Genomic DNA, 24,424 nt, shown 5'->3' with positions numbered 1-24,424 from the left:
ATAAAAAGTTTGTTTTATATATATATATATATTCCCTTTTTTATATTACAAACTATATATATATATATATACCAGATAGGAAGCAGAAGAGCAGCCCGGTCAGTGCTGTCTGGTCTTCTGTCTTTTCCAGAACAGCCTAACGCTAATCAATTAGCTGCTTCTGTTTCTGCGCCGTTTACGAATTTGCACCAGCAGCAAGATGGGAATATGCAGAATAAATATGCTCTCATGTAACGTCATTAGCGCTTTACAATTAGAGAAGAAATCTCTGCTCTGCTGCGAAATCTGGTTTGCCCGAATCCAAATAAAAATTCCTCGAATAAACTACCCATGACCCATCAGAACGGCAAAATTCCAGCCATATTTGTTTCTGTTCAGATTTTGTTCAGATCTGGCAACATCTGCGACGCAGCCTAAATACACTATAGTCATTGTTTTATTTAATAATCTGAATTTTATTTCTGTTGTACAGTAATGCAGTCTCCTAAAGACTAATAAACAAAGAAATTGATTCAATAACTTTTACATTGATCCAATAGATTAAATACTAAAAAAATGTGTTTGAATACTATTTCTTTTATTAAGAAACTGACTAAATTAGTCAGAGGCACAGTGGTCCACCTCTGGTGAGCTTTGGTGGAGCTGAACCATCACGCTGAAGGATGCAAGATGGATTTCGACAGATACATTCGCTGATGATGCTCTGTGAACGTGGAGAGAACACGAAGACGCGAGAACGTCCGCGGACAGAACACCGGCCCGGCTCTTCTCCAGAACTCTCCGTCACGTTCCCCCGGAGACAGTGAGAAGCACTTCCCGCAGATCGGTGAGAGGCACTTGACCCGTGGAACTCTGGGTAATAAGATGGGCTTTAGAGGACTGGTTACGGGCTTTACGAGCGTGCCGCGGTCGGCCCGGGGGAACCCCGCTGTTCCTGGCCGTTCTCGATTCACCTACCTCGGCCGCCACCTCATCAAACACACATGCCGTCCGATCGCGGAACCCGTTTCACTTCACAAACGAGACGGAACCGCACCAGAACAGTCCCCCGCGGGATTAATTAAAGCGGCGGCGTGTTAACAGCGTAATGCAACACTGAACAGCACAATAAAACACAGAAAGATCCACACACACACACACACACACAGCAAGGTTCCGTGGAGAAGACCGGAGCAGAACCGCGTAATCGGTGCTCCGTTAATCTGCACTTCAGATCTGCTTTTCTCTGCCCCGACATCGAACCCCGCGAATAACCGGAAAGCCCTACATCCACGTCCTCCCTCACCCGCACCCATCAATTCCGATTCGGCGGGATTAGAAGGAATGCCGGGAACGTTCACTTCACAACAACTGAGCAGTCGCGGGGAGTCCGGAGAACGCGGTAGCTACTCGCTCCCGGTTTCACTCCACGTCCATGCACTTTTCGCCCGTCCAGAGGCCACCATGTCCCTTTTCACACCGCCGCGTCCCTCAATGTCCAACGACGAAGCGAAATCCCGGGGAGTTCCGGATCCGCTGCTGTTCTGCTGCGTCCTGGCACGATCCTGTTTCTTATTATTTACTCTTGTCGCTTCACCGCATCGATCTGTTTGGGTGAACTGTAGAACCGGCGGAGACTCGCGGTTCCCGTATTTTACCGCTGAGCCTGGATGGTCCCGATTCCTAAAACTGGAGCTTTCTGTGCAATCATATTCCTGCTCATGTTTATTATTATTTCTATTCGGAACCTGCCGCTGTTTTCCACTCCGACTACATTCCTCCGTGAACAGAGAGAGAATCGACCCGCCGTCATCGGTAACAATGACGCCACTTGTTCGCCAGACAAAGGAACACGGAAAAGGGGGGGCAGAATTAAGCTTTTCCCAAGCTCGCACGCTGTAAAATAATCCTGCTGTCAATCCCCTCCTTGTCCAGGTCACTTTCGTACTAGTGCAGCGCCACGGCAGCGGTGGAGGTGAAAGGGGCGGAGCCCAAAGCCACCTCACGACCGCATTACGCCACGCAGGATAACGATGACGACGATGCATCGACTGCGGTACCTCGGTCTACTGCACCCGAGTCAAAACTTCCATCTGGTGGGAAAAAAGTGGAGAGGTTTCCAATAAAAAATTTATTTTTTAAACTTTACCGCGCAGCAAAATGGCAGGTAGCGTAATTCGTTTTTGAATAATGGCGAATATGAAGATATTACTGATAAGTACACATCAATAAAACCCGAATGAGTCAACATTCAGAAGAGCGACCCGACGTTCGCGGCCGTCCCTCATGCATCTTAAAAACAGTTCATTTACAAATCAGCCAATCAGAGTCCCATTAAGCAGCCCATTAAACTGCCTGCAGGAGCAGAAAACTTTTATAAGAGAAAAAGATGTATCTTTTGTAAAGGATTAATAAACATTTGTAATACACTTTTCAACATGTGCTGTTGATCTGGAGGGAGCACGGTTCTAGACACGGCCTAAGAAACTATAAGCAGACAGGGTCAGAACGGCATCGCAACAAAAATATCACAGACATCTCATGCAGCATATGGCTGCTGCGTTCAGCAAGATGTCACGGTGTGTGTGTGTCCCCACAATAACGCATGCTTGATTTCAAAAAAATTATTTAATTCATATCCAATGACAACATAGAAGCAACAGGGTGTCTAACATCTTCACACGTGTTCAGACATTTAACATGCCAGTTACCATGGCAACAAGAGCAAAGCGGCACATTCCACACACTTCACACCGAGATCAGGGCTCCAACTTTCCCACACTGTTGTAATGAAGATATCATCTCAGCTTCCGTTCATGCAGCTTCTGCATGAAACTAAAACATTTCTCGAAATATTACTATATAAGAAAATATAAAAACGATCATCAACACAGCCGTATAATCAACAGTATTAATATTAACAATATTAGCAACAATCAACACAGCCGGATTATCAACATCATTAATATTTTCAACACCATTAAAACCACCGAATTGCCAACAATATTAATATTAACAATAATATCAACACCAACAACACCAGATTATCAACATCATTAACACCGCCGAATTATCAACACCTACAACACCAGATTATCAACATCATGAAAACCACAGAATTACCAACAATATTAATATTAACAATATTATCAACACCTACAACACCAGATTATCAACATCATGAAAACCACAGAATTACCAACAATATTAATATTAACAATAATATCAACACCAACAACACCAGATTATCAACATCATTAACACCGCCGAATTATCAACACCTACAACACCAGATTATCAACATCATGAAAACCACAGAATTACCAACAATATTAATATTAACAATATTATCAACAACACATCTGAATTATCAACATCATCAACACAACCGGATTATAATCCATATTAACACAGACGGATTATGAACAGTGTTATTAACAATATTATCAACACAGACAGATTATAAATCAATGTCAACACCGCCGTATCATCAACATCATTAACACCGCAGTATCATAAATACAACACCGGATTAGCATCGTCGCCACGTCAAGCACTTTATCGAATCAGACATAAAACCAGGAGAAGTTCCCGGCGACGGTGCCTCCATCTCCCACCCCGCCGAGGAGGAACTCACCTTCATCTCCAGCTGAAGCCCGGCGGCCCCACTCCCGCCGCCCCTCTATCCGACTTGAGGCTGAAAAACAGAACGGACGCGGCGTGAGAGGTCGGAGTTGTAGCAGCAGCGGAGTAGTACCGCAGCAACCGGGCGACAGAAAGAACCGTTCGCGCCTGCGATGGGCAGCTGTTCTTCACGTCGTTTACGTGACGCCGTGGTCTAATTTTACACAACATCTTCGTGTAAAAGTTACCGGTGGACGTCGGCCGACAGCACGGATGAAATAAAAGGGATGAAATGGTGGCGGGTTGAGGGGAAAGTACCGGCAGGCTGGGCGAGGAGCAGGTTGGCGTCATGTCTACTGTAATGATGTAAATTCTGGCCGCTTTCGCCGAATCACGAACCGGCTCTTTCGGCTCGCGAACGACTCTTCGCCCCGGCGCCTCGGCAGCTTCCCTCAGAACCAGCCCGCGCAGGGTCGGCCGTGGAGCTCCGGGTGCGTTCCGGCGACCGGCCACGCCACCGTGCGCGGGGGCTGCAGGCTGCGAGCCCCGCGTTCGAGGAATCAAACGAACGGCTCACTGTGGTTGCCAGATCGCGGCCGAAATCCGCGACCGAGGTGGGGTTCGCGCGGTGACGCGGGCCGTTCGCGGCGTTACCGCAAAAAAAAAAAAAAACAGCGGACGTTCACTTTAGCAAACGGTCCTCGGTGGACGCGGTCACTCCGCGGGAGGAGAGGACATCCAGAGCGACTCGGGTTCAGGGTCAAAGAGCCGATTCGGGAGTCGACTCGGAACTAGTCTGCTGCGCTACAGCATTGGGTGACGCCATTTCTGTGCCACACAGCACAAACAGATTACCCGCCCAGCGCAGCAGGGGAAGAAGCACACTAAACACACGGGTCCAAAAACACACAGCCACGACACACACATACACACACACTGCGGCCAGCTCGCTTTTATCGGCGCGTTGCTGTGCTTTACACTTCTGACCGACCTAATGTCCGCGCGTTGTTGTTGTTCGGGAGGGCGGGGGGGGTTTATCTCGTCAAGTTTTTTTTTATTTTTTATTTTTATCATTATTTCCCACAGCGGCTCCGTCGATGGTTTTCACGACAGGAGAACGGCTGCGCAAAGTGGGCAAACACGGAGGCGTTTTCGGTGTTTCATTGCGGAGCCCCGTTCCCCGTCGGTCGGCTGCAAAATGCTGACGGCTGAGGCGGCAGCACAATGAGGGAGAGGGAAAAAACGGGCTGTCAGCTCACGGAACAAGGTCAAGCTGAACAAAGTGGCGTTAAAAGGCGCTCCGCGCTCCGACAGCTCGGACGGGGCGCAATGTCACCTTCCCGAGTGGAAATCAGTGCTGCCCGCCCGGTCCGGCGGAGCGGCCGGCCATTTCCACTCCTCCGGCCGCGGAGGGACGGCGCCGAAGTGGCCCGATTCGCCCGAAAGTCGGCTGCCACGCGATCGCTGATATTTCAATCGATTCCCAACTAATCGATCCCGGTGTTCGGGGCGCCCCGCGGAAAAGTCCACCACGTCCGGGCCAGTCCGTCCTGTTGCTGCTGGACACCGCGGCTCTATTTATTATGACGATGACGAAGATGATGATGATGATGATGAACCGTGCTGCAAATCGTCTTTCCGGGCGCCGCGGAGCACACAAAGCCTTACGTAAGGGCTCCTGCTCTCCGGCGAGCGAATTCCGACACAACGTCCCGAAGCGCGCACGTCTAACAAAGGACGCGGCGCGCACACTGCGCCGTTTTCGCGGACATTAATGCACGGCGTCGGTGTGCGTTTCGACCGCGGGGCTGCGTGGGGAGGAGGAGGAGGTAGGAGGTGAGGAACAGAACCGACCGCGGCTGGTAACAATGCGACCCGCGCAGGGGACACCATCGCCACAAGCGACCTCCAGCCGCGCTAAACTGAACAGCCGTACCTGAGACGCTCGATCCGTGCAGAGCTACAAAACGGGGAAATGCGGATTAAAAAAAAAAAAGTATTTCCTTCAATAGTCCCGAAGAGTGCAGAAGAAATCCATCGGTCCTCGAAGGTCACACCATCTGCCTCCCGTTGTTGTTCTTGTTGTTGTTGTTGTGTTTTATTTGGAAAAAATTAAGTGTCGGGCGTCGAGACGCTATTCCGACAAAAGTCTCCGTCCCCAGCCGGACTCTCTTTCTCTATGATCCCCCGTTCGGCTCAATCTGACTGACGGAGACACGCGTCCACCCACGGAGCGCCTTCTGCTCAGCCATTGGTCGGCGGATCCGAGGCTCCGCCTCTGTCGCATTCTCATTGGTGTACGTTGTGAAATGTATTACGTTGCCCACCGCCCAGGGGCTGCCGGGAAGTGCATTTCTATGAGGGATATTTACATTCGGGACCGCGAGACCCTCTGCGCGCATGTCCCGCATTTTAAACCTACATCTCCCATGAGTGTGTGCGACGTGGGCGTTCCGCAGAGCGTCCGCCCCGCCCACTTCAGCGGCGCTTGCTCGGTAGCGAGGCCATGGCGTATTTAACTTGCAGTGAATGCGCACAGTGACACAGCCCATCCGCTCTGCCAGGCGCATCGATCGAGGCGGACGTGGCGATTCGGGTCGTGTGGGAACGCCGCTTGGGATTTTAGATGTTTTTAATTCGACGACTAATTGTACCAGTTCGGCCTTAATCGTCTTTTTTTGGACTAAGTCTGTGAGAAATAATCGTAATCACGCGTTGGCTAATGTGCTAACGCTAGCAGCCCGGCGCTCGCGGAAGTGCTGAAGTACCCGGATTAGAAGGTGGGTGGAGCCTCGTGTTACTGATGGTGGGAGTCTTTTTACTGCACATTACCTATTTACAGGCCGCCGACCTCCTCCTCTCTTTTAACGAGTCATCCTATTTGTAGTTTGGCCTCATTACCGTTCATTATCTTTCACTAATTTGCACTGTATGTTCTGATATCATTTTACTTAAAGTGAAGCTGGACGTTTAATGAATGTATCCTTGCCATTTGTGTTGAAATAGATTTTATTAATCATCCTGTCAGCAGACGTAACACGGTCTTAGTAGACCATTTTTAGAAACTGGACCGCTGAATTGCTACCCTTTTTAATAGTGAAATTAGAAGTGTTTTTCTCACCGGTGCTTTCTTGCGAATAGAAGCCTAAGGTTGACCCTGCTCTGTATGTTGAGAAGTGAAGGGCATGCAGCATTCCTGTGGAGGCAGTGTTAAGATCTCGAGTTGCTTTACTTGGCCTGGTCTTTCTGAAAGATGGATTTATTTTTTCCATTCCTGAATGCCAGGTTTTGTCAGGCTTTAACTGTGAGAGAACATGAGACACATGACCTTAAGAACCTTTGGGTTCTGCTGGAGAAGACTAAACTTTCCTTATTATAATTTTATTAGTCACATACAGTCATACACGATATGACATGCAGTGAAATGCTTTAGTGATTGCTACAGACCACAGTATTGCAGTATTGTTTTTAACATAAAATATGTGTAACAGGTTGCGTGAAGGTGTGCAAATGAGTAAAGTGAAAATGCTGGAGTGTTCTGTTCTGTAGTGTTGATGTTGAGGGCTCGTATAGCTGGAAGAAGCTCCTCCTCATTCTCTCTGTGACTTCAGGGAGCGGAAGCGTTTCCCTGATCGCAGCAGAGAGAACCGTCCATTGTTGTACATTGTTGGGGTCCTTCACCATCTTCCTGGTCCAGCACCACTTGCTGTAGCTCGAAAATATATAGTTTATTTATTTTATTTTTATATAGTTATTAGTGTCCCCTTAATACTGTATCTGAAGTCTCTTTCTGAAATTCAGCCTTGGTGCAGAATTACAGCAACTTTGATCCAGTCCCACAATGAGATTTCCCAGGACGTGCCGTTTGGTTGTGTCTGTAGCTTTAAATGCTAATGAGGAGGAGAGAGGCGGGCCGAGGAGGAGAGCGGCCTATAGAAGTGAGCAGGCATTCACGGCGATGACGTCATCAATCCTTCCTGTTTGGCACAAACAGGAAGTCGTGTCAGCGTTTTTCCAGAAAAGAATTAACAGGACTTAACAGGAGAAGAAAAAAAAAATACATTCCATTTTTACTTCCAGATCACCGAGCAACTGTGCATGTTTGGAAGCCATGACAGTAGGTGGAGAGAGTCGGGAGGGGCGGGAGAGTCTCTGGGTAGGAAAAAAAGCACAAGAAACGGGAGGTAACCTTTCCCCTTATGAGGACATAAGGGGACAAATTCCAGATCCGACCGTCTGAGCTGCCGCTCTCTGAACACTGAACCAGAATGGCCACGGCGCTCTTTAACCGCTCATTCAGTGCACTGAGTGAAATTACGAGCACGAGGCTCAATACAAAGATGCAATGAAAGCAGGTTAAAAACCCCAAAAATTCCAACATTGTTTACCAATCACGTTATTTATAATTAGAGAATATTGCCCGGTTGTAGAAAATGGACTCCGTATAATCATAAAACAGATTATATAAGTAAGCACTTTCACTTTATTCGTCCATACACACACATTTGTGGGCTGAGGTGTCTTGTGTTTAACAGTCTGATGGCAGTAGGGTAAAACCGGTCGGACGCTGCAGGCAGCAGTGTCTCCTGCGGGGAGCTGCTCAGGTTCCACGCTGGTCCAAGCCTGGTATGATGTTCTTCGTGCGGCTGCTCGGCCGTAGAAGCCCAGCGTCGCTGCGGAGTTTTCCTGCTGAGCTTTGGACGTCTCCATTTATTTCATGAGCTGCTTGGTCTTCTGAACCCGCTGCTACTGACTGTCACGAAATTCCCTTCTGAGCCAACCTCTCTCTCTCTCTCTCTCTCTCTCTCTCTCTCTCTCTGTCTGTTCTCTCGTCAGTGGGTTCTCGATTTCGTTCTTTGGAATCGGGAGGGGATGGATGGAGACAGGAGAGCCACGTCTGAGCGGATTCTTCTGGAGCCCTACAAGTACTTACTGCAGCTGCCAGGTAAGAACGTTCCGGATCTCGCGTGTGACAGTCTGTGATGAATCTGCGGCGCGAGTCGTTGCAGGATTGTGTGTGAAGAGCAGCGAGTGCCATAGCATTATGACCCAAGGCATCCCAGCAGAAGCAGATTTTGGGTTTTTGCAGTAGTGGCAGTGAGTCACTGCTTGTCCTTCTTGGACATTTGGTGGATTCTTACTAGGGCTGGACAAAATGATAAAAGATTAATCTAGCGATTTTTATTTTTTATTTCCAACATTTATTTAAGTCTCTATTTACAGAAAAATAATTATAGCAAATTATATATTTTATTTTACATCTCAATGAAAAAACATGTTTATCTCTCCAACTCAAAATTACAAAAATAAAATGTTAAAAATAATGTTAGCATTCAATAAAAAAAAAAAACCCCAGAATACTTTCTCAGAGCAATTGAAATAATAAAATAACCAACGTACGCCTGGAGACTTGAATACATAAAGTGTTTTATTGCTTTTATTAGAATAAACCGCCAAAACAGAAGCTGGCAGCCCACCAGTGGTGTCCTTTCTGAACCAACAGAATTTAAATCTTCTTGAAAACGAGAAGACCCCCCCCCCCGCCCATACAGTGTTGCACTGTGGTCCTTTTTCCATGTCGTATTTAACAATGGTGACTGAACCATTCAGGTCTAGAGTTCCCCTCTTCGTGGGGTTTGTTGACTTCTTCATATGCTGAAAGTTGCCGTATTTTATTGTGGAATGAAGTAATGAAAATGGAAGCGTGCAGTATTTAGGACCCTTCAGTAGAACAGTGTGGAATGTTTTGCTCAATCCTGCAATTCTCCTCGAACTCATCGGGTTGCTTTTTGTAATGCAAATCTTGTGCCTAGAAATAGACTTCAGCTTTGCCGTTCTGCTGTGATTGGTTGTTATACCGCGTCTCCTGTAGCGTTATTCCTGGTTTTTGAGCTCGGTATTGTAGAGGAGCTGTGCCGAGCAGGAAAACGTCACAATCCTGGCAGTGCAGCGTCAGACCACAATGATTCTGTTTCCACTTGGTCTCTGTACGGACTTTGCCGCACGAGGGGATATGTAATTCTGTTTATGAACGACCTGTGAGAGCCGACTGTGTCGTTTTTTTTTTTTGTTTTTTTTTTTATTGTGGGCTGTGCTCTATGGCAAAATTCATATAGCAATATTAATTGAACCACAGATGGTAGACTGTGTATATTGCGGTGTATAATTTTATATTTGAAATTAAATGTAATGTATGTCCATAGCAAAGGCACTGAAGCAAGAAGTTGTATATTCAATGTTTTACACATTTCAAATTAGCAGTGAAATGTAAAATATTCATTCAAATGAGCAATTATAGAAATGGTAACATTTGAACATCTCTCCCGTAAAGGTCATGATGAATGTAGCAGTGAGTTCTGTATTTGACAGACAGTCATAGAACTTTGCTGGAAGTTCCTCCAATCTACACAGTCATGTATGTCTGTGAAACACACACAAACACATTGTCTTTTGTGCTGCAGCAGATAAATAGTGAAAATACAAAGTCTACAGTTGAGAGTGTATGCCACATTTTAAAACCCAACCATATAATCTATGGCTTTCACATAGATTTCCACATGTAGATTAATCATAAGATGAGACACCATATTCATGTATATTAAATCATTCCATTTTGAACTTTTATTTTGAAATTTCACAGACAAAAGTGCAGCGAGCGTCTCCAAAACTAATCCCTCGTGCTGCAAGTAGCCGTGGTTTCGCTCGTGAGATGTGGATATTGCTGCCTTCAAAATCTCTCCTGTTGGCCAAATTTATATCGCATACCGTTTATACTAGTTTGGACCTACTCAATAATTTCTTCCATTTGCCTGTGATTTATTTTTTTTTTGTGATGTGTATATAAAAAAACTACATGTAGACAGTAGCCTTCGTTGTTTCGCTTATTTATCCCATTGTGATGTATTTAGGAATAAATTCCCGGCTGCTGTGTGAGTCCTGCATGCGAATGAGCGTCCGAGACCCTTTCAGCGTTTTAATAATTCATCAGCGTCTCATCACTAGAAATAGAACAGGAAACTCGACAGCGCGTTCGGCACCCTGGGTCCGCTGCGGGAGGAGAGAAGTGGTCTTTTTATTTTTACTCCCCTGAGAATCGCAGGTTCTGTGTGTCTTTGTGCTGCTTTTTGTTTCTCGGCTCTGTTTTTCTTTAAGACCAAGACCTTAGTATTTAATAAAAAAAAATGCCATAATTTCTTAAAGGTCCCCTATTATGAAAATTTGACTTTGTGAGAGAGATTAACTTTAATACAAGTTCCCCTGGCCTGTCTACGGTCCTGCAGTGGCTAGAAAGGTGTATAAGGGCGGTTTGGCCATTCTGCTTCACCGCGCAGACGGTCCCCTTGTCATCAGAAGGGGAAATATTACCACCCGTTTCTCATCCTTTTTGCGGCCAGAGAATTTCCCGCCGCTCCCCTAAAACATTACCTCCACCGACCATCGTGGCTTAAAAATGTGCAAAGCATCGCAGTTGCTCGGTAAAAATGTGCAGGAGTGTATTTTTATTTATTTTTTCTTTGGTTCAGTCACGCGAGACGTGTGTGTGTGTGTGTGTGTGTGTGTGTGTGTGTGTGTGTGTGTGGTGTGCGGCAGGGATGAATTACATGAGTGAGATCTCATGCCTTGTCACTATCGACTCATAACAGATAATTACAAATAATGTACTTTCTAAGAAGCGCTAATGTTAGTTAGCCATCATAAAAATACGACACCTTGTAGAAGCTCCGAGTCCGCTTGGAGAAGTGCGGTTTACGTGTGGATATTTTTGGTTAAGGTGCTGCAGTATTGACTAAGTACTTTTATGGTAAACCGGGTCTGTTTTACACTGTATACACTGCACACCGGTGCTGCGCAGCTGCGTAGCTCCGCGGGAGCGATACAATAATAGATGGACTTTGGTGACTAATTAAACGAAGCCTCGAGGCAAATCATTTATTTTTTGTAATCGAATAATCGCTTCAGCCCTAGTGGGGACGGTGCCTTGCTCAGTGGCACCTTGGCGGGTCGGGATTTTGAACTGGCAACCCTCTGATTTACGGGGCCACTTCCATCGTCTGTTGGCAGAATAATTGTGTTCTGATCAACATGCCTGCACACAAGATGTTACATTTTTATGGCAATATTCAGCTAGCCGGGAGCGTTTACATGAAACCGTATTGGTTAACCCGAGATTAGGATTGTGCGTGTTGAGCCCTGCACTAATTGTGACCCCAGTCACATGGCGTCTCCTACAGAATGTCACAATAAGAAACGGTCCGTCCCCTCTGTCTCTGGGGCTTCTGGCATGCAGGACTTCCTCATGCGGAGGGGTTTTATTTCGTCCTCCTCCTCCTGTGGAGGCTGCTGTTCCTGCCACAATGGCTGCAGTGCTGTTTAAAGCTCCTCTGCTTTTTCTTTTTTGTAAGATCACGGAGGAAGCTGCTTTTAGAATCCGCTGCCAGGCGTGTTTTTAAAGCGAGAAGCCTCACTGCTGCCTGGGAGGAGAGGTGAAGAATGTGTAGAACGTTGTTGAACGTTCCAGAAAAGAAACGAGCTGCTGCTTGGCAGTGAAAGTTGGAAACAGAGACTGAAGAAAACTGATCAAACTTTAATCCAAGGAACGTGTGCGTTGCTTTTAGACGCTGAATATTGATAATGCACACAGTGTGTTTTGATTCATCTTGTGTGTGTGTGTGTGTGTGTGGTCTGTATTTGATCAGTAATTGGTTTGATTTTGTTCTGAAGCGTCACTTTCCTTGAATATTAAACACCGTAGCGCTGGACCACCAGTGTTCTGCGCCCCCCGTTCTTCCACTTCTCCGTGAAACCCGCTGACGTTCTTTCTGCTTCTTCCCCTCTCGTGTTCGTAGGGAAGCAGGTTCGGACGAAGTTGTCCCAGGCCTTCAATCACTGGCTGAACGTCCCAGAGGACAAGCTGCAGGTGAGCTCATGCATCTATGCAGCCTTCACCTCCACATTATTTGCATTGATGGACTTGTTTCGTCTTCTCTGCATCACATTTATCACCATGCTTTTTATGGCTTTAAGCTTTGTTTGAACTGATCTCTTGGTGGAGCACAAATATTAAAATCTCAGATGACCTTTCTTATTCTCTGTTAATGTTCTGCTGGTGTCCCTCATCTGCTGCTCAGCTGGTGGACTTGTTGAGGACAGGTGATGGTTTGGGGACCTGCGACTAGAGCAGAGGACCGTTTTACTGGCTGAACTGCGTGCGTTTTATACGTTAATTTAGATTGGGGATCAGTTTTCTGGACAAGGAAGACTGTGTGTGTGTTCACGCGCCTGGCATCTTTTAGAAGGTTTTGCACTATAGGCATCATTGGAGGTTTCCCTCTTCATCCCTCCATTTCTTTTCACCATCTCACTTGGATGGGGGGGGGGGGGGGGAAATCAATGCAAATAGATTTTGGCACTTAACTGTCCCATCATGGTCCATTTACAGAATCGTGCCTTCTAAACCGAGTTTCAGCGCAGTGGTGTTGTGTTACCGGACAGAAAGGGTCTAAATGCAGCCGCCCGCCGTGCTACTGACTTCTCACCTGCCCAAACTGGCAAATATCGCTTTCTTTTATATATTTGCAGGATTTTCCGTCTTTTTTTTTTTTTTTTTTTTTTTTTTTTCTTTCTCCCCCCCCTCTTCTGTTTTTTTCGGATCGTGTGACCAGTAGCGTAACAGACGTGTACCTTGACTGAATAGAACTGTCAATGCACGATGAAGTGCTGTATTCTGGTTCTGCTGCGGCCCGATCACATGATGCTCCTGGTCGACAGGCCCGCGCCTCTGCTGAATATTTCATTAAATGCATCCCGAGAGCAAAAGTCAGTAACTGAACTCCCTCAGCTGCCTGATGGCACAGAAAATGGCCCCCTCTGGTCATTCTGAAAATGCATTTATTTACTATCGATCATGTTTATTAGGATGATTTGAGTGGTTGTGATTTCTATTTTTTTTATTTTGGGTTGTTTGGCTAATCTGTCATATTCATGATGAATATGACCTGCCGTTCTTGGTCACGCCTGGACTGGTGCCACCGCACAGTTTTCTGCATCTCCACAGAAACTTTTAGCAGAACAAGGTTCCGGACCTTTCTGGCTTTCAGATAATGAATTGGTTCATGGGATGTAATTTTTAGGCTTTGTTATGCATATGTTGGACCATTTAAGCCCCACTTTTAATCGTATTAAAACATAGGTTTTGTGTGTTCATGTCCAGACTGACCTCACTGATGTTTTTAGGACTTTGATTTCCTCGTGACCAACAACATTATCAGTAGTTACAGGGACAGCCTCCCCCTGGAGCAACTTAGGGTTAAGTGTCTTGCTTAGGGACACAATGGTAGCAAATTGGATTTGAACCCGGGTCTTCTTACCCACTAGGCTACTACCACCCTGGTAGTAGTGAGAACTTTGATCTTGTTTTTGTGTGTGTGTGTGTGTGTGTGTGTGTGTGTGTGTGTGTGTGTGTGGTTTTTTTTTTTCTGCTCATGATTGTGATTTGAACTCTGATTGAACCAGTCCCCCACACTGCGCATGTCCCACTGCCGTCTGCTTCCTGCTTCCTGTCCCTGCAGATGTGGCGGCGGTGAATACCCGCGACCCACATCGTTCCTGTCTCTCTGCTGTCATAACGAGTAAATAAATCCCGGAATCGTGCTGGAGCAGTGCAGAAATATGAATTCAAAATCAACATGCTGCCAGTCGTGGGGGGGACTGAGATAAGATCAGACCTCCATCAGGAGAACCCGGCATACAGCAAGAGTTCTAGAGTTCCTACAAAGAACCGTAGAACCGCTTCCTGTTTTTTAGACTGAGCCGAGTTTAGAGTAACATTTGGTTTTACTGAGCAGTCAAATTAAATGTAGATAAAATATTTTAAATGTTTCTTAGTCTGTTCCTGCTATAGATATTAATCTTTAATAAATTCAGTGTGTAATCTCATTTTGAGAAGGCAGACAGGCAGACTCTTGGGGACGTTTTTTCCTTTTGGTGTGATTCTGCGCTATTTTAAAGATTGATGTAACGATGAATAAATAATCTTTTTATATATGGAGCCTTTTATTAAACACAATATGCAGTCAGCCGTCAGGCCCCCGCCCCTTTCACACGCACACACTGCATATTCACCCGCCTGCTGTAACCATGGTGACCGCTCCATCAGAATCATTCATCAGAATTAGGCGCCGGCTGACTCTAATCTGGTTACGGGGATGTTCTGGGCGTGTAGTTGTTTACGGGGTGAGGGGCGGAGTCTGGGGGGGATTTTTTTTTTTTTTTTTTTGGGTTGGTTGAGATTCTAGATGAGCATATTCACTATCATCTTCCTCCCTGCCCCCCTCTCACATTACTGTTGTCTTTGGCTTTTTGTGGGGCGGAGGGGGGGAACTGTGAGAGATTTATACCTCACTGATCTCCAGATCACATGACCTCCTGCTGTGTAGTGGGGTGGGGCTTAGTTCATACACCAGAATAAATATTCCTCCTGATAGTCAGTGAACGGGATTTTATTTATTTTTCTTAATGGAGGTGAAAGGGATGCAATGATGCCACTTTATTTATTACTTTATTATACCCTGTCAAAATTCAGTATAAATGTGTGAGGATTAAATATTGGTTGAGTGGCAATACTTTTCATTGGAAACCATTTCCAATCCCAATCTGCATCTTTTTCGGTTCTGTGAATCGTGTCGAAATGCAAACTGACTGGATCGTTATTAGTATTAGATTATGATGATGATGATCGTGTCATCTTTTTACAGTTCTGATGGACACCACCCTTTTTAAAGAGCCTCGCTTGTACGGCAGTCCATGTGCCATTTTGATTGTTTTATTAGCCGGCGACTCCCATGCGGCCGACACAGTCTGGGTCGTGTATGGATTTACAGGAAGCTTATCTGGGTCGCTCAGAAAATGTGAACGGTGTTCGTAGCGAGCTTGTCCCACATTTCCCACAAGCCTCAGTGCTGAGTCTGCAGCCAGAACCAGAGAGAGAGAGAGAGACCCAGATCACCATTTATGTCGGAGTCTCTCTCTGCTTCACACAGTCATTAGCATCTGAACGAGGTTCTCCTGGAACGAGGTGAGGGTGGTGCCCCGCTGCATGATTTATTATATTTTTATAGCTGTAGCTCCGGGCAGGTGGAGTTTAGAATTTTGCGAGTTTAGGATTCTGAGCTGTTAATGTTGATCAGGACAACTGGGGCGGGATCTTCTCAGAACCGAGGTCTGAGTGGACTTCTGTTGACCATGTCAGGACCAGGCTGCCAGGCCTGCAGCGTTTACTCAAGAGCACTGGTTGGAACGTTCCGGTAGAGTCCAGTCCGCCCGCAGGGGAGTTTGGTTTCGTTTCCAGGTCTGCGGGAACACCGTGAGTTTAACCCCACAGGAAGTACTCCTCTGCTGGAAGGGGTGGGGACAAGTCGCTGATTATCTGGACCCGATGGAGAATTTGACGGTAGGGTTGGAGTCTGGTGAGCCTCGCCGCACCCTGTGGAGTAGGGACCTTCTTGCCGTGATTTCTGCTCAGCCATTGTGGCCTTTTAAAATGGATGTTTTGTGCCTGTTCCCCGCCTCCATCCAGAAGGAAATTCACTACAATATAAACTGCGGAACAAAAGCTCTTTTAATGTCTCCGGTTGACAGGATTATTGGACACGTTTACACACGATGCCAGGCTGGGTGAAAGTGTGCCGTGTCGGACATGTTTCATCTCAGAACCTCAGTGGAAGGTGGTGAAGTGAAGTCCTGTAGGAACATCTTCTCAGGAGAACCTCGGCTTGTCGTGATGATGAGACCGCAACCCCACCTCTGCAGCCCTTAATAAGAAGCTAATCTCGTTTTGCATTGGCTGTGTGTGTGTGTGTGTGTGTCTCCTGCTTGAGGAAAAGCTGGCGTTTTGAGGATCAACAGCCGAGCATCTCAGGTCCTGGCCAGACGCCTGGATCTCTGAGGCCGTCTTTGTGCTGAACGTGGCCCCGCCCCTCTCCTCGCCACGCCGCCGGACGCTCGCCGCAGCCCCCTGCAGTCCAGAATGCAGGAACTGCATCTGCTGCGCTTTCATGAAGTGCTTCTGCATTGTTGCAAACAACAAGTCCGCGTAGAAAAAAAAAAAAAAAATTTTAAATAAAAGTTCGTTTAATTTGGCAGTAGCGCAGAATAAGCGTGACAATCGCGATCTAAACCGCTACGGGAAACCGTACACTGTTCGTGTAGACGTAGGGGGGGCCTGTCGGCAGCTGCTCTTCTGTCACAACCAGAATGTTTTTTTTTTTTTTTTTTTTTTTTTTTTTTTTTTTTTATTAAAATTCACATGACCTAATCATAGGCACCGGCTGTGCTGCCGAATCGAGTGTGTGACCCCCGGTGACCCCCGAAGGTAACAGTTGGTATCAAACTGACATTTGGCCAGACGACGCGTTTGTAGGAACAACTAATCCAGAATGTTAGGTGTGTCATGCGAGGACACGTTTAACTTGCTGACACGGCAGAATTGTCCTGTCCCGGCCCCGTCCCTAAGAGGCGGGGTCGGGGCCGGGTGAACGAGCCTTGAGCTCCAGCCAACGTCACCGCTAATTATTCAAACAAGTGCGTACGCTCGGCCCCCCCCCTCGCCGCCATATGTTCCCATTCAGCGCTGCCACCGGCCCGAGGCGACCCGGCGGAAGTGTGTGTGTGTGTGTGTGTGTGTGTGTGTGTGTCGGATTGACCTGCGGACTGCAGTCTGATGGCCGTCCCACAACCGTTAGCATAGCGGCTATTAATGGCTTCTCTGCTTTCTGGCACAATCGGGTCTGCCAAGATGTATCAGATGTCCCCTGCCGTGCATGACCTGATCTGGGTGTCAGGTGGGGGGGGGGGCGACTGCGCCCCCTTGTGACTGTGTTGGTCCTGCGGCGCTCAGGACACGCGCCGAGATTCACTGAACTGGGGGCCTGGCCCACTGCCGGCCTGCACTGAACAGGAAATACCTGAGGCCCAGCAGGGCAGCGTAACACACACACACACACACACACACACACACACACACACACACACACACACACAAAGTAAAAGGTGGTGAGCAATGTACTGAGGACAGCTGCTGCCCTCTACTGGCCGTGTGTTGAATTGGAGTAACGTAGTCAGTTTACTGTGACTTGATCCAGTTTGCTGGATTATGAACCTGTGATCCTCCTCCCTGTAACAACTGACATCCTGATAAAGATCTAAATAAAAAACATGTGCAGTAAAATAAGTAGATTTAAAAAAAAAAAAAAATGAACAAATAAACTAATAAATTAAATGTATTTGAAATGGTGGTACCAAGTACCATTCGACCTCTACAACTAATACAAAATGCACCAGCACGACTGACCTTTCCAAAATTCTCCACACCACCCCTCTGCTATGCTCCCTCCACTGGCTCCCAGTAGCTGCACGCATCAGATTCAAAATACTGATTATGTTACAAACATGGAGTAGCACCATCCTACCTCACAGCCCTTATTACACCTCGCACTGCACCTCGTATACTCCGAGCCTCCAGTACTGCTCGCCTGGTCCCTCCATCTCTGAAGGTAAAAGGAAGACATTCATCTAGACTCTTCTCCGTCTTGGCTCTTCGGTGGTGGAATGATCTTCCACCTCGAGGTCAGAGCATCTCAGTCACTGAGCACTTCAAAAGACAGCTCAAGACCTTCCTCTTTAGAGAATATTTAGATTAACGTGTAACCTTCTTGTCAAACTTGTGTACAGAATCTACAACAGAGTGAATAAAAAGGTTGTATTCATAGTTGAGTGTCCTAATGAACTAGAACTGATCTCTTCATCGATGGTAACTTGAAAGCACGTTGTAAGTCGCTCTGGATAAGGGCGTCTGCCAAATGCCATAAATGTAAAAAATTATTATTATTATTTTTTTTTTTTGCTCAGAAAATTCTCATTGCTTCTCATGCCACAAAATGTGTGTGTGTGTGTGTGGTGCAAACATGGAGAGCGAAGTGAGCACAGCCATTCTTATAGTTAATTATAGTCATCTCTGCGTATAATTACATTTTCAGCATTTATCAGACGCCCTTATCCAGAGCGACTTACAATCAGTAGTTACAGGGGACAGTCCCCCCCTGGAGCAATTTAGGGTTAATTTCTTGCTCAGGGACACAATGGTAGTAAGCGGGATTTAAACCTGGGTCTTCTGGTTCATAGGCGAGTGTGTTACCCACTAGGCTACTACCACCCGAGTAATTCAGAGTAATGTTTCAAATGCTAAATTTGTCCTGCTGCAAACGGGCATGTCCATCTTTTCATCTTATACCCACAATACTTCCAGACATTTTCTAGCAAGCTTCCTTCTGCAGAATTATGCTTGTGTAAACATCGGGTCCTCCAGTTAGCCGGGGGATTGGCTGCCTGCTGCAATGCCTATTTAAAATTGTTGTAGTCTTTCAATGCAAGTATCGATACCTGCATGGTCTTCACTGGGAGATTTTATCTACTTATTTTACTGCACATGTTTTTTATTTAGATCGTGGGTTGGTGGTAGTAGCCTAGTGGGTAAAACAGTCGCCTATGAACCAGAAGACCCAGGTTCAAACTTTACTACCATTGTGTCCCTGAGCAAGACACTTAATCCTATATTGCTACAGGGGGGGGACTGTCCCTGTAACTACTGATTGTAAATCGCTCTGGGTAAGGGCGTCTGATAAATGCTGTAAATGTGAAGATGTGGTCTTGAGGTTTCCGTAATGAGGTCGTTTGTTGTTCCATCAGGTCATCATCGAGGTGACTGAGATGCTGCACAATGCCAGCCTGCTGATCGATGACATTGAGGACAGCTCCAAGCTCCGCCGCGGCTTCCCCGTGGCTCACAGCATCTACGGCGTCCCCTCAGTCATCAACTCTGCCAACTACGTCTACTTCCTGGGTCTGGAGAAGGTGCTGACGCTGGATCACCCAGAGGCGGTGAAGGTCTTCACCCGGCAGCTGCTGGAGCTGCACCGCGGCCAGGGCCTGGACATCCACTGGCGTGACACCTACACCTGTCCCACTGAGGAGGAGTACCGGGCCATGGTCCTGCAGAAGACGGGGGGCTTGTTCGGACTGGCAGTGGGTCTCATGCAGCTCTTCTCCGGCTGGAAGTGCGACCTGAAGCCGCTGCTGGACACGCTGGGCCTGTTCTTCCAGATCCGCGACGACTACGGCAACCTCAGCTCCCGCGAGTACAGCGACAACAAGAGCTTCTGCGAGGACCTGACTGAGGGCAAGTTCTCCTTCCCCACCATCCACGCCATCTGGACGCAGCCCGAGAGCCGGCAGGTGCAGAACATTCTGCAGCAGCGCACCGAGAACGTGGACATCAAGCGCTACTGCGTGGACCACCTGGAGAAGGTGGGCTCCTTCGCCTACACCCGCCGGACCCTCTGCGACCTGGAGGCCGACGCCTACCGCCTCATCCAGGGGCTGGGCGGGAACCCGGAGCTGGAGGGCCTGGTGGAGCAGCTCGGCCGCATGTACAAGGAGCCCGAGGCGCGAGGGCGGAGCACGGCCCGCGAGGGCGGAGCTTCAACAACCAACTAATATTTATACCAGACGTTGTTTGTACTTTTATAATAAAAAATATATATATTTTTTTTTTTCTTTAGTTTTCCCTTATTAACAGATATTTATTAAAGTTTCCAGACAGTTGAATGATACTGACTACCAGCACATGCTTGAATAAAACATTAATTAATTACCATCCTCAACACTCATTTATTAGCATTATACACTCCAGAGTTTTGATTAGATTTTTTTGTGCCTGCGTGATTGTGCCCGCAGACTGGCACCTCTCCCTGCCTTCTGTATTTCTATTTTCTTGCAAAAAAAAAAAAAAAAGAAAGAACATATGGTGGTGGTGTGAAATCTGAATTCTCCTCCGCTAGAAGCTAGGGGAACCCCCCCACCCCACCCCCCCTTTCCTCCCCTCACGCGCTGGTGTGTTTTGTTTACCAAAAACAGTCTGTCACGAGTAAATTGATGAAGTTCTGAAGTTTTTTTTTGTTTTTTGTCTATCCCTCTCTTAATTGTACAATATGCAGAGATGCTTCCACATTTGGCGGAGATGTCTCCTGTCTCAGACCAGTCTGGCTGGGTGCATATGACCCTCGTCCGTGGAAATAATCCACGATCCACCCAGAGAGGTCGGGTTTACATGTCAAGCCCAGTTTTTAAGGTAATTGCAGAGTGCCTGCTGGCTTCATGTTTCCTGATGAAGAAAAGCTCGTATTCATTTACATTTACAGCATTTATCAGACGCCCTTATCCAGAGCGATTTTTCAATCAGTAGTTACAGGGGACAGTCCCCCTGGAGCAAATTAGGGTTAAGTGTCTTGCTCAGGGACACAATGGTAGTAAGTGGGATTTGAAACATGGCTATTCACACAGCCATGTTCAGCTAGAAAGGCTGTTTCTCCCCCCCACATCATCTCGCTGGTGGAAGCTTCCAAGTTCCTGCACCAGAATTACAGTGTGAAGAGAATGGTTGTGGTGACCATGAAGTCCCCGAGAACCCCCGCCGACTGATAATTCAGGGGCCTCCTGGCGGCTGGGGTCCCTGCAGTCGCGGCCTGATTGCGGGACGCTGTGGAGTGTGACGCTCCGCTCTGATGTAGGGAGGCAGCGTCGGCCTCCGGAGGCTGTGCTGCCAGATGTGATCTTCATGGGCAAGGCTGCCTGATGGGGCGGATTTTTATAACTGCAGAGTCTCTGTTTATCACTGTAACAAATATTGGATTTTTTATTTTTTTTTATTCAAATATACTAGAGGTACATTTTGAACTTATTTGCATATTAGCCAGGAATATATTCTGCCCATTTTAGCCTTTGTATTTGCATTTTTTTATTTAGCAAAATAATACAAATATTTCCTATTTATAGTATTTTATCCTATTTATGTGTATATAGACTTTTTAAATAATGCAGGAACAGCAGCAGGCCTTTAGGTGGAGCAAGAACCCTGTTCTAGAACGCTGAAATGAACCTCACATCTTCAGCTGGTCCAGGAAAGGAAGCCCCCAACAGGCGTTTAGATGGATTTGTTCAGCTGGCATGCATTTTTAATGCACCTTTTTTTGGAAATTATGTTTTGAGAGAGTTTTGAGATCCTGGCTGATGGTTTATATCTTCATCCTGAGGAACATTCACGGACGTGCTGCAGTGAATCCTGATTTAAAAGAAGGATTTTCAGTTGGACTGCAAGGGTCAACAACAACAACAACATTTATTTCTTATATAGCCCAAAATCACATACAGTATGTCTCAATTGGCTTTGACAGGCCCTACAGTTGACACCCCCCACACTTGACCCTTCTGCACACAAGGAAAAACTCCACAAAAAAAAAACTGTAGGAGAGAGAAAAAAAGAGAGGAAGAAACGTTGGGAAGGAGTGATACAGAGAGGGACCCCCTTCCAGGGTAGAGTGAGCCTGCAAATGGTGTCAGTGCAGGGTTGGGGATGATATAATAATAAGTCCTACGGTTGTAGGGTTGGAGAAGTCCAGGATGTAGTCAGTGTCATGGTCTAGATTACGTGTCCATAATGATGCTACTGGTCCATTTGAAGATCCCTATAGCTGTAGTTGTAACGGTGGTGGTGGCTGTGGTGACCCTCTGGTTTGTTTCATGGTATGTCCTTGTTAAGCAGTTGTCAGGAACCAGGACTTATTTGCTGGTCTCTTCACTGGGGTCTGCCAGTAGTCTGGGTGCTTGATTCCGTGTCTCGGAGAAAAACAAACAGAAGCAGCGGCAGACGGTTGCACTGTACGACCAATACTGAAATATGTGGTTATAGTGGTATATTGGTGCTACAGTGGCCCGGTACCCTAACTAGGACAGCCTAACTAGGGTCAATTTAACTTTGTCTAACAGGGGGACTCTGTGATAAACTGGACTTTATAATTGACAAAATAATTGTGTCAAAATGAAGTGAAATGAGGGTCTAGGACTTTAGCAAAAAGCCAGAGAAAACAGATAGGTTTTGAGATTGGATTTAAACACTGAGAGTTCTACCCCAGACCAGCTGAGATCACCCGCAGGGTCTGGTGACGCTCACGGCTGCCACATTTAGAAACGTGGAGGCAGCGCCTGAGCCCTCTGACCCCTGTAGCTGTTACCGTTTTCCTGAGAATACCAGCGCTCGCGGGCTTCGAGATGCAATAAAAACCGGTGCTTTAGCGGTTAATAACGGCGGTGCGGCGTGGAGATGTTCCACCAGGGATCCACGTTAGAAGCAGATTGCTCGGTTTTCCCCAGCGTCGTGTTTCTGCCTCGAACATCGGACCACATCCTCAAAGCCTTGTAGATACAGACATTCCGTTGCATATTTGCATTTTTAATCTTATTCGACAGCCCAAATGTGCTCACAAAAGAAATAGATCGGCACGAAAGGCCAGCCATGCATGAGTTATTAAATTGCTTTTACGTGTTTATATTTACATGAGCAAGATTCACGTGCGTATCAGCCAGAAGAGTATTTACATTTGCAGCATTTATCAGACGCCCTTATCCAGAGCGACTTACAATCAGTAGTTACAGGGGACAGCATGAGGTGCAGCAGCTGGCTGCCTGTCGCTGAATGTGGACAAAACAAAGGAAATGATCGGCGACTTCAGGAGAACTCGCCCCACCCACACCCCACTCAGCATCCACGGCTCCACGGTTGGGACTGTAAAAGACACCAAGTTCCTGGGAGTCCACATCTCAGACGATCTCACCTGGACCACCAACACCACCTCCATTACCAAAAAGGCCCAGCAGCGTCTCCACTTTCTGAGACGGCTCCCACCCTCACCGCGTTCTACAGGGGCACCATAGAGAGTGTCCTGACCAGCTGCATCTCCGCCTGGTTCGGTAACAGTAGTGTTGCCGATATCAGGCAGCTTCAAAGGATCATCAAAGCAGCTGGTAACGTCATCGGAGCGTCTCTTCCGCCACTGCATCGTGCTTGACCCCTCACATCCACCACATGGACTTTTTACACTCCTCCCATCCGGCAGAGGCTACCGCAGCATCAGGTCTCGATCCTCCAGGATGCGTGATAGCTTCTTCCCACAAGCCATCAGGCTCCTGAACACACTACCTGCACTCATACTTCCCCCCACACACACTCACACTGTGGACTAACTCTGTTGCACCTCCGCACTTTACACCTCATTGCTGCTGTTATGCACATGCTGCTATATGGACTACCTCTTCATGTTGCACTGAAACCAATAACTGTACTATCATTACTGTTATTCAAACATGTATATATCACTGGTCACGTTTTAACACTCACTTCTAGCCAAAATGTATATTTTGTATCTTATTTATTTATATATTGTATTTCATGTGCCGCATCTGTCTTTTGTTGTCTACTTTTATGTTGCACTGTGTAAACTGGAGCCACATCTTCTCGTCTCTCTGTATATCTGCACAATATATATAGAAGAGATTTACTTGAACTTGAACAGGGACAGTCCCCCCCTGGAGACACTCAGGGTTAAGGGTCTTGCTCAGGGACACAATGGTAGTAAGTGGGATTTGAACCTGGGTCTTCTGGTTCATAGACGAGTGTGTTACCAGCTAGGCTACTACCACCCTATGACAACTGAGATTCATTATCCTGGTGTAGAGGGAACCCGGAAGTGGGTGGAATGCCTGACACCAGGATGCAGGGTGGGAAATGGTATTCCCTGATGCCAGTGTCCTCTTTCGGCCAGGAAGGGTTCGAGAGACACAACAACAGATCTCGGCCGAGTCGAGCATCCGCGGAACGTGCTGGAAGAAGAAAAGTGATCCGTGTAGGCACTGCGTCAACCACTGACAGCATGGT

General features: G+C 46.9%; 2 protein-coding genes across 6 annotated transcripts in view; one reads left to right on the top strand and one right to left on the bottom strand.

The window, feature by feature from the left end:
• arid4b (AT-rich interaction domain 4B) overlaps window positions 1-5,790 on the bottom strand; it is a 31,119-nt gene extending 25,329 nt beyond the window's left edge. For all 4 annotated transcript variants that reach the window (XM_028988209.1, XM_028988210.1, XM_028988212.1 and 1 more), the window contains exons 1-2: window positions 5,540-5,790; window positions 3,617-3,676 (exon numbers count right to left, since the gene is read on the bottom strand). In XM_028988209.1, coding sequence (XP_028844042.1) covers window positions 3,617-3,622 — 6 coding nt within the window. In that variant the 5' untranslated portion in view covers window positions 3,623-3,676; window positions 5,540-5,790. The remainder of the gene's footprint in view (window positions 1-3,616; window positions 3,677-5,539) is intronic.
• ggps1 (geranylgeranyl diphosphate synthase 1) lies at window positions 5,523-20,431 on the top strand. 2 transcript variants are annotated; one of them, XM_028988213.1, is made up of 4 exons: window positions 5,527-6,383; window positions 8,440-8,548; window positions 12,450-12,520; window positions 19,345-20,428. In XM_028988213.1, the coding sequence occupies exons 2-4, from the start codon at window positions 8,476-8,478 to the stop codon at window positions 20,149-20,151; spliced, it is 951 nt and encodes a 316-aa protein (XP_028844046.1). In that variant the 5' UTR covers window positions 5,527-6,383; window positions 8,440-8,475; the 3' UTR covers window positions 20,152-20,428. The 2 variants fall into 2 exon arrangements, with proteins under 2 accessions (XP_028844047.1, XP_028844046.1); XM_028988214.1 differs by lacking the exon at window positions 12,450-12,520 and having other exon boundaries at window positions 5,523-6,383; window positions 19,345-20,431.
• Window positions 20,432-24,424: the final 3,993 nt, after the last annotated feature.

Source organism: Denticeps clupeoides, chromosome 8 (genome assembly GCF_900700375.1).
Source record: "Denticeps clupeoides chromosome 8, fDenClu1.1, whole genome shotgun sequence".
Classification (NCBI taxonomy): Eukaryota; Metazoa; Chordata; class Actinopteri; order Clupeiformes; family Denticipitidae; genus Denticeps; species Denticeps clupeoides.
Note: the sequence above shows the minus strand (reverse complement) of the source record. Positions and strands in the feature narration are given on the sequence as shown.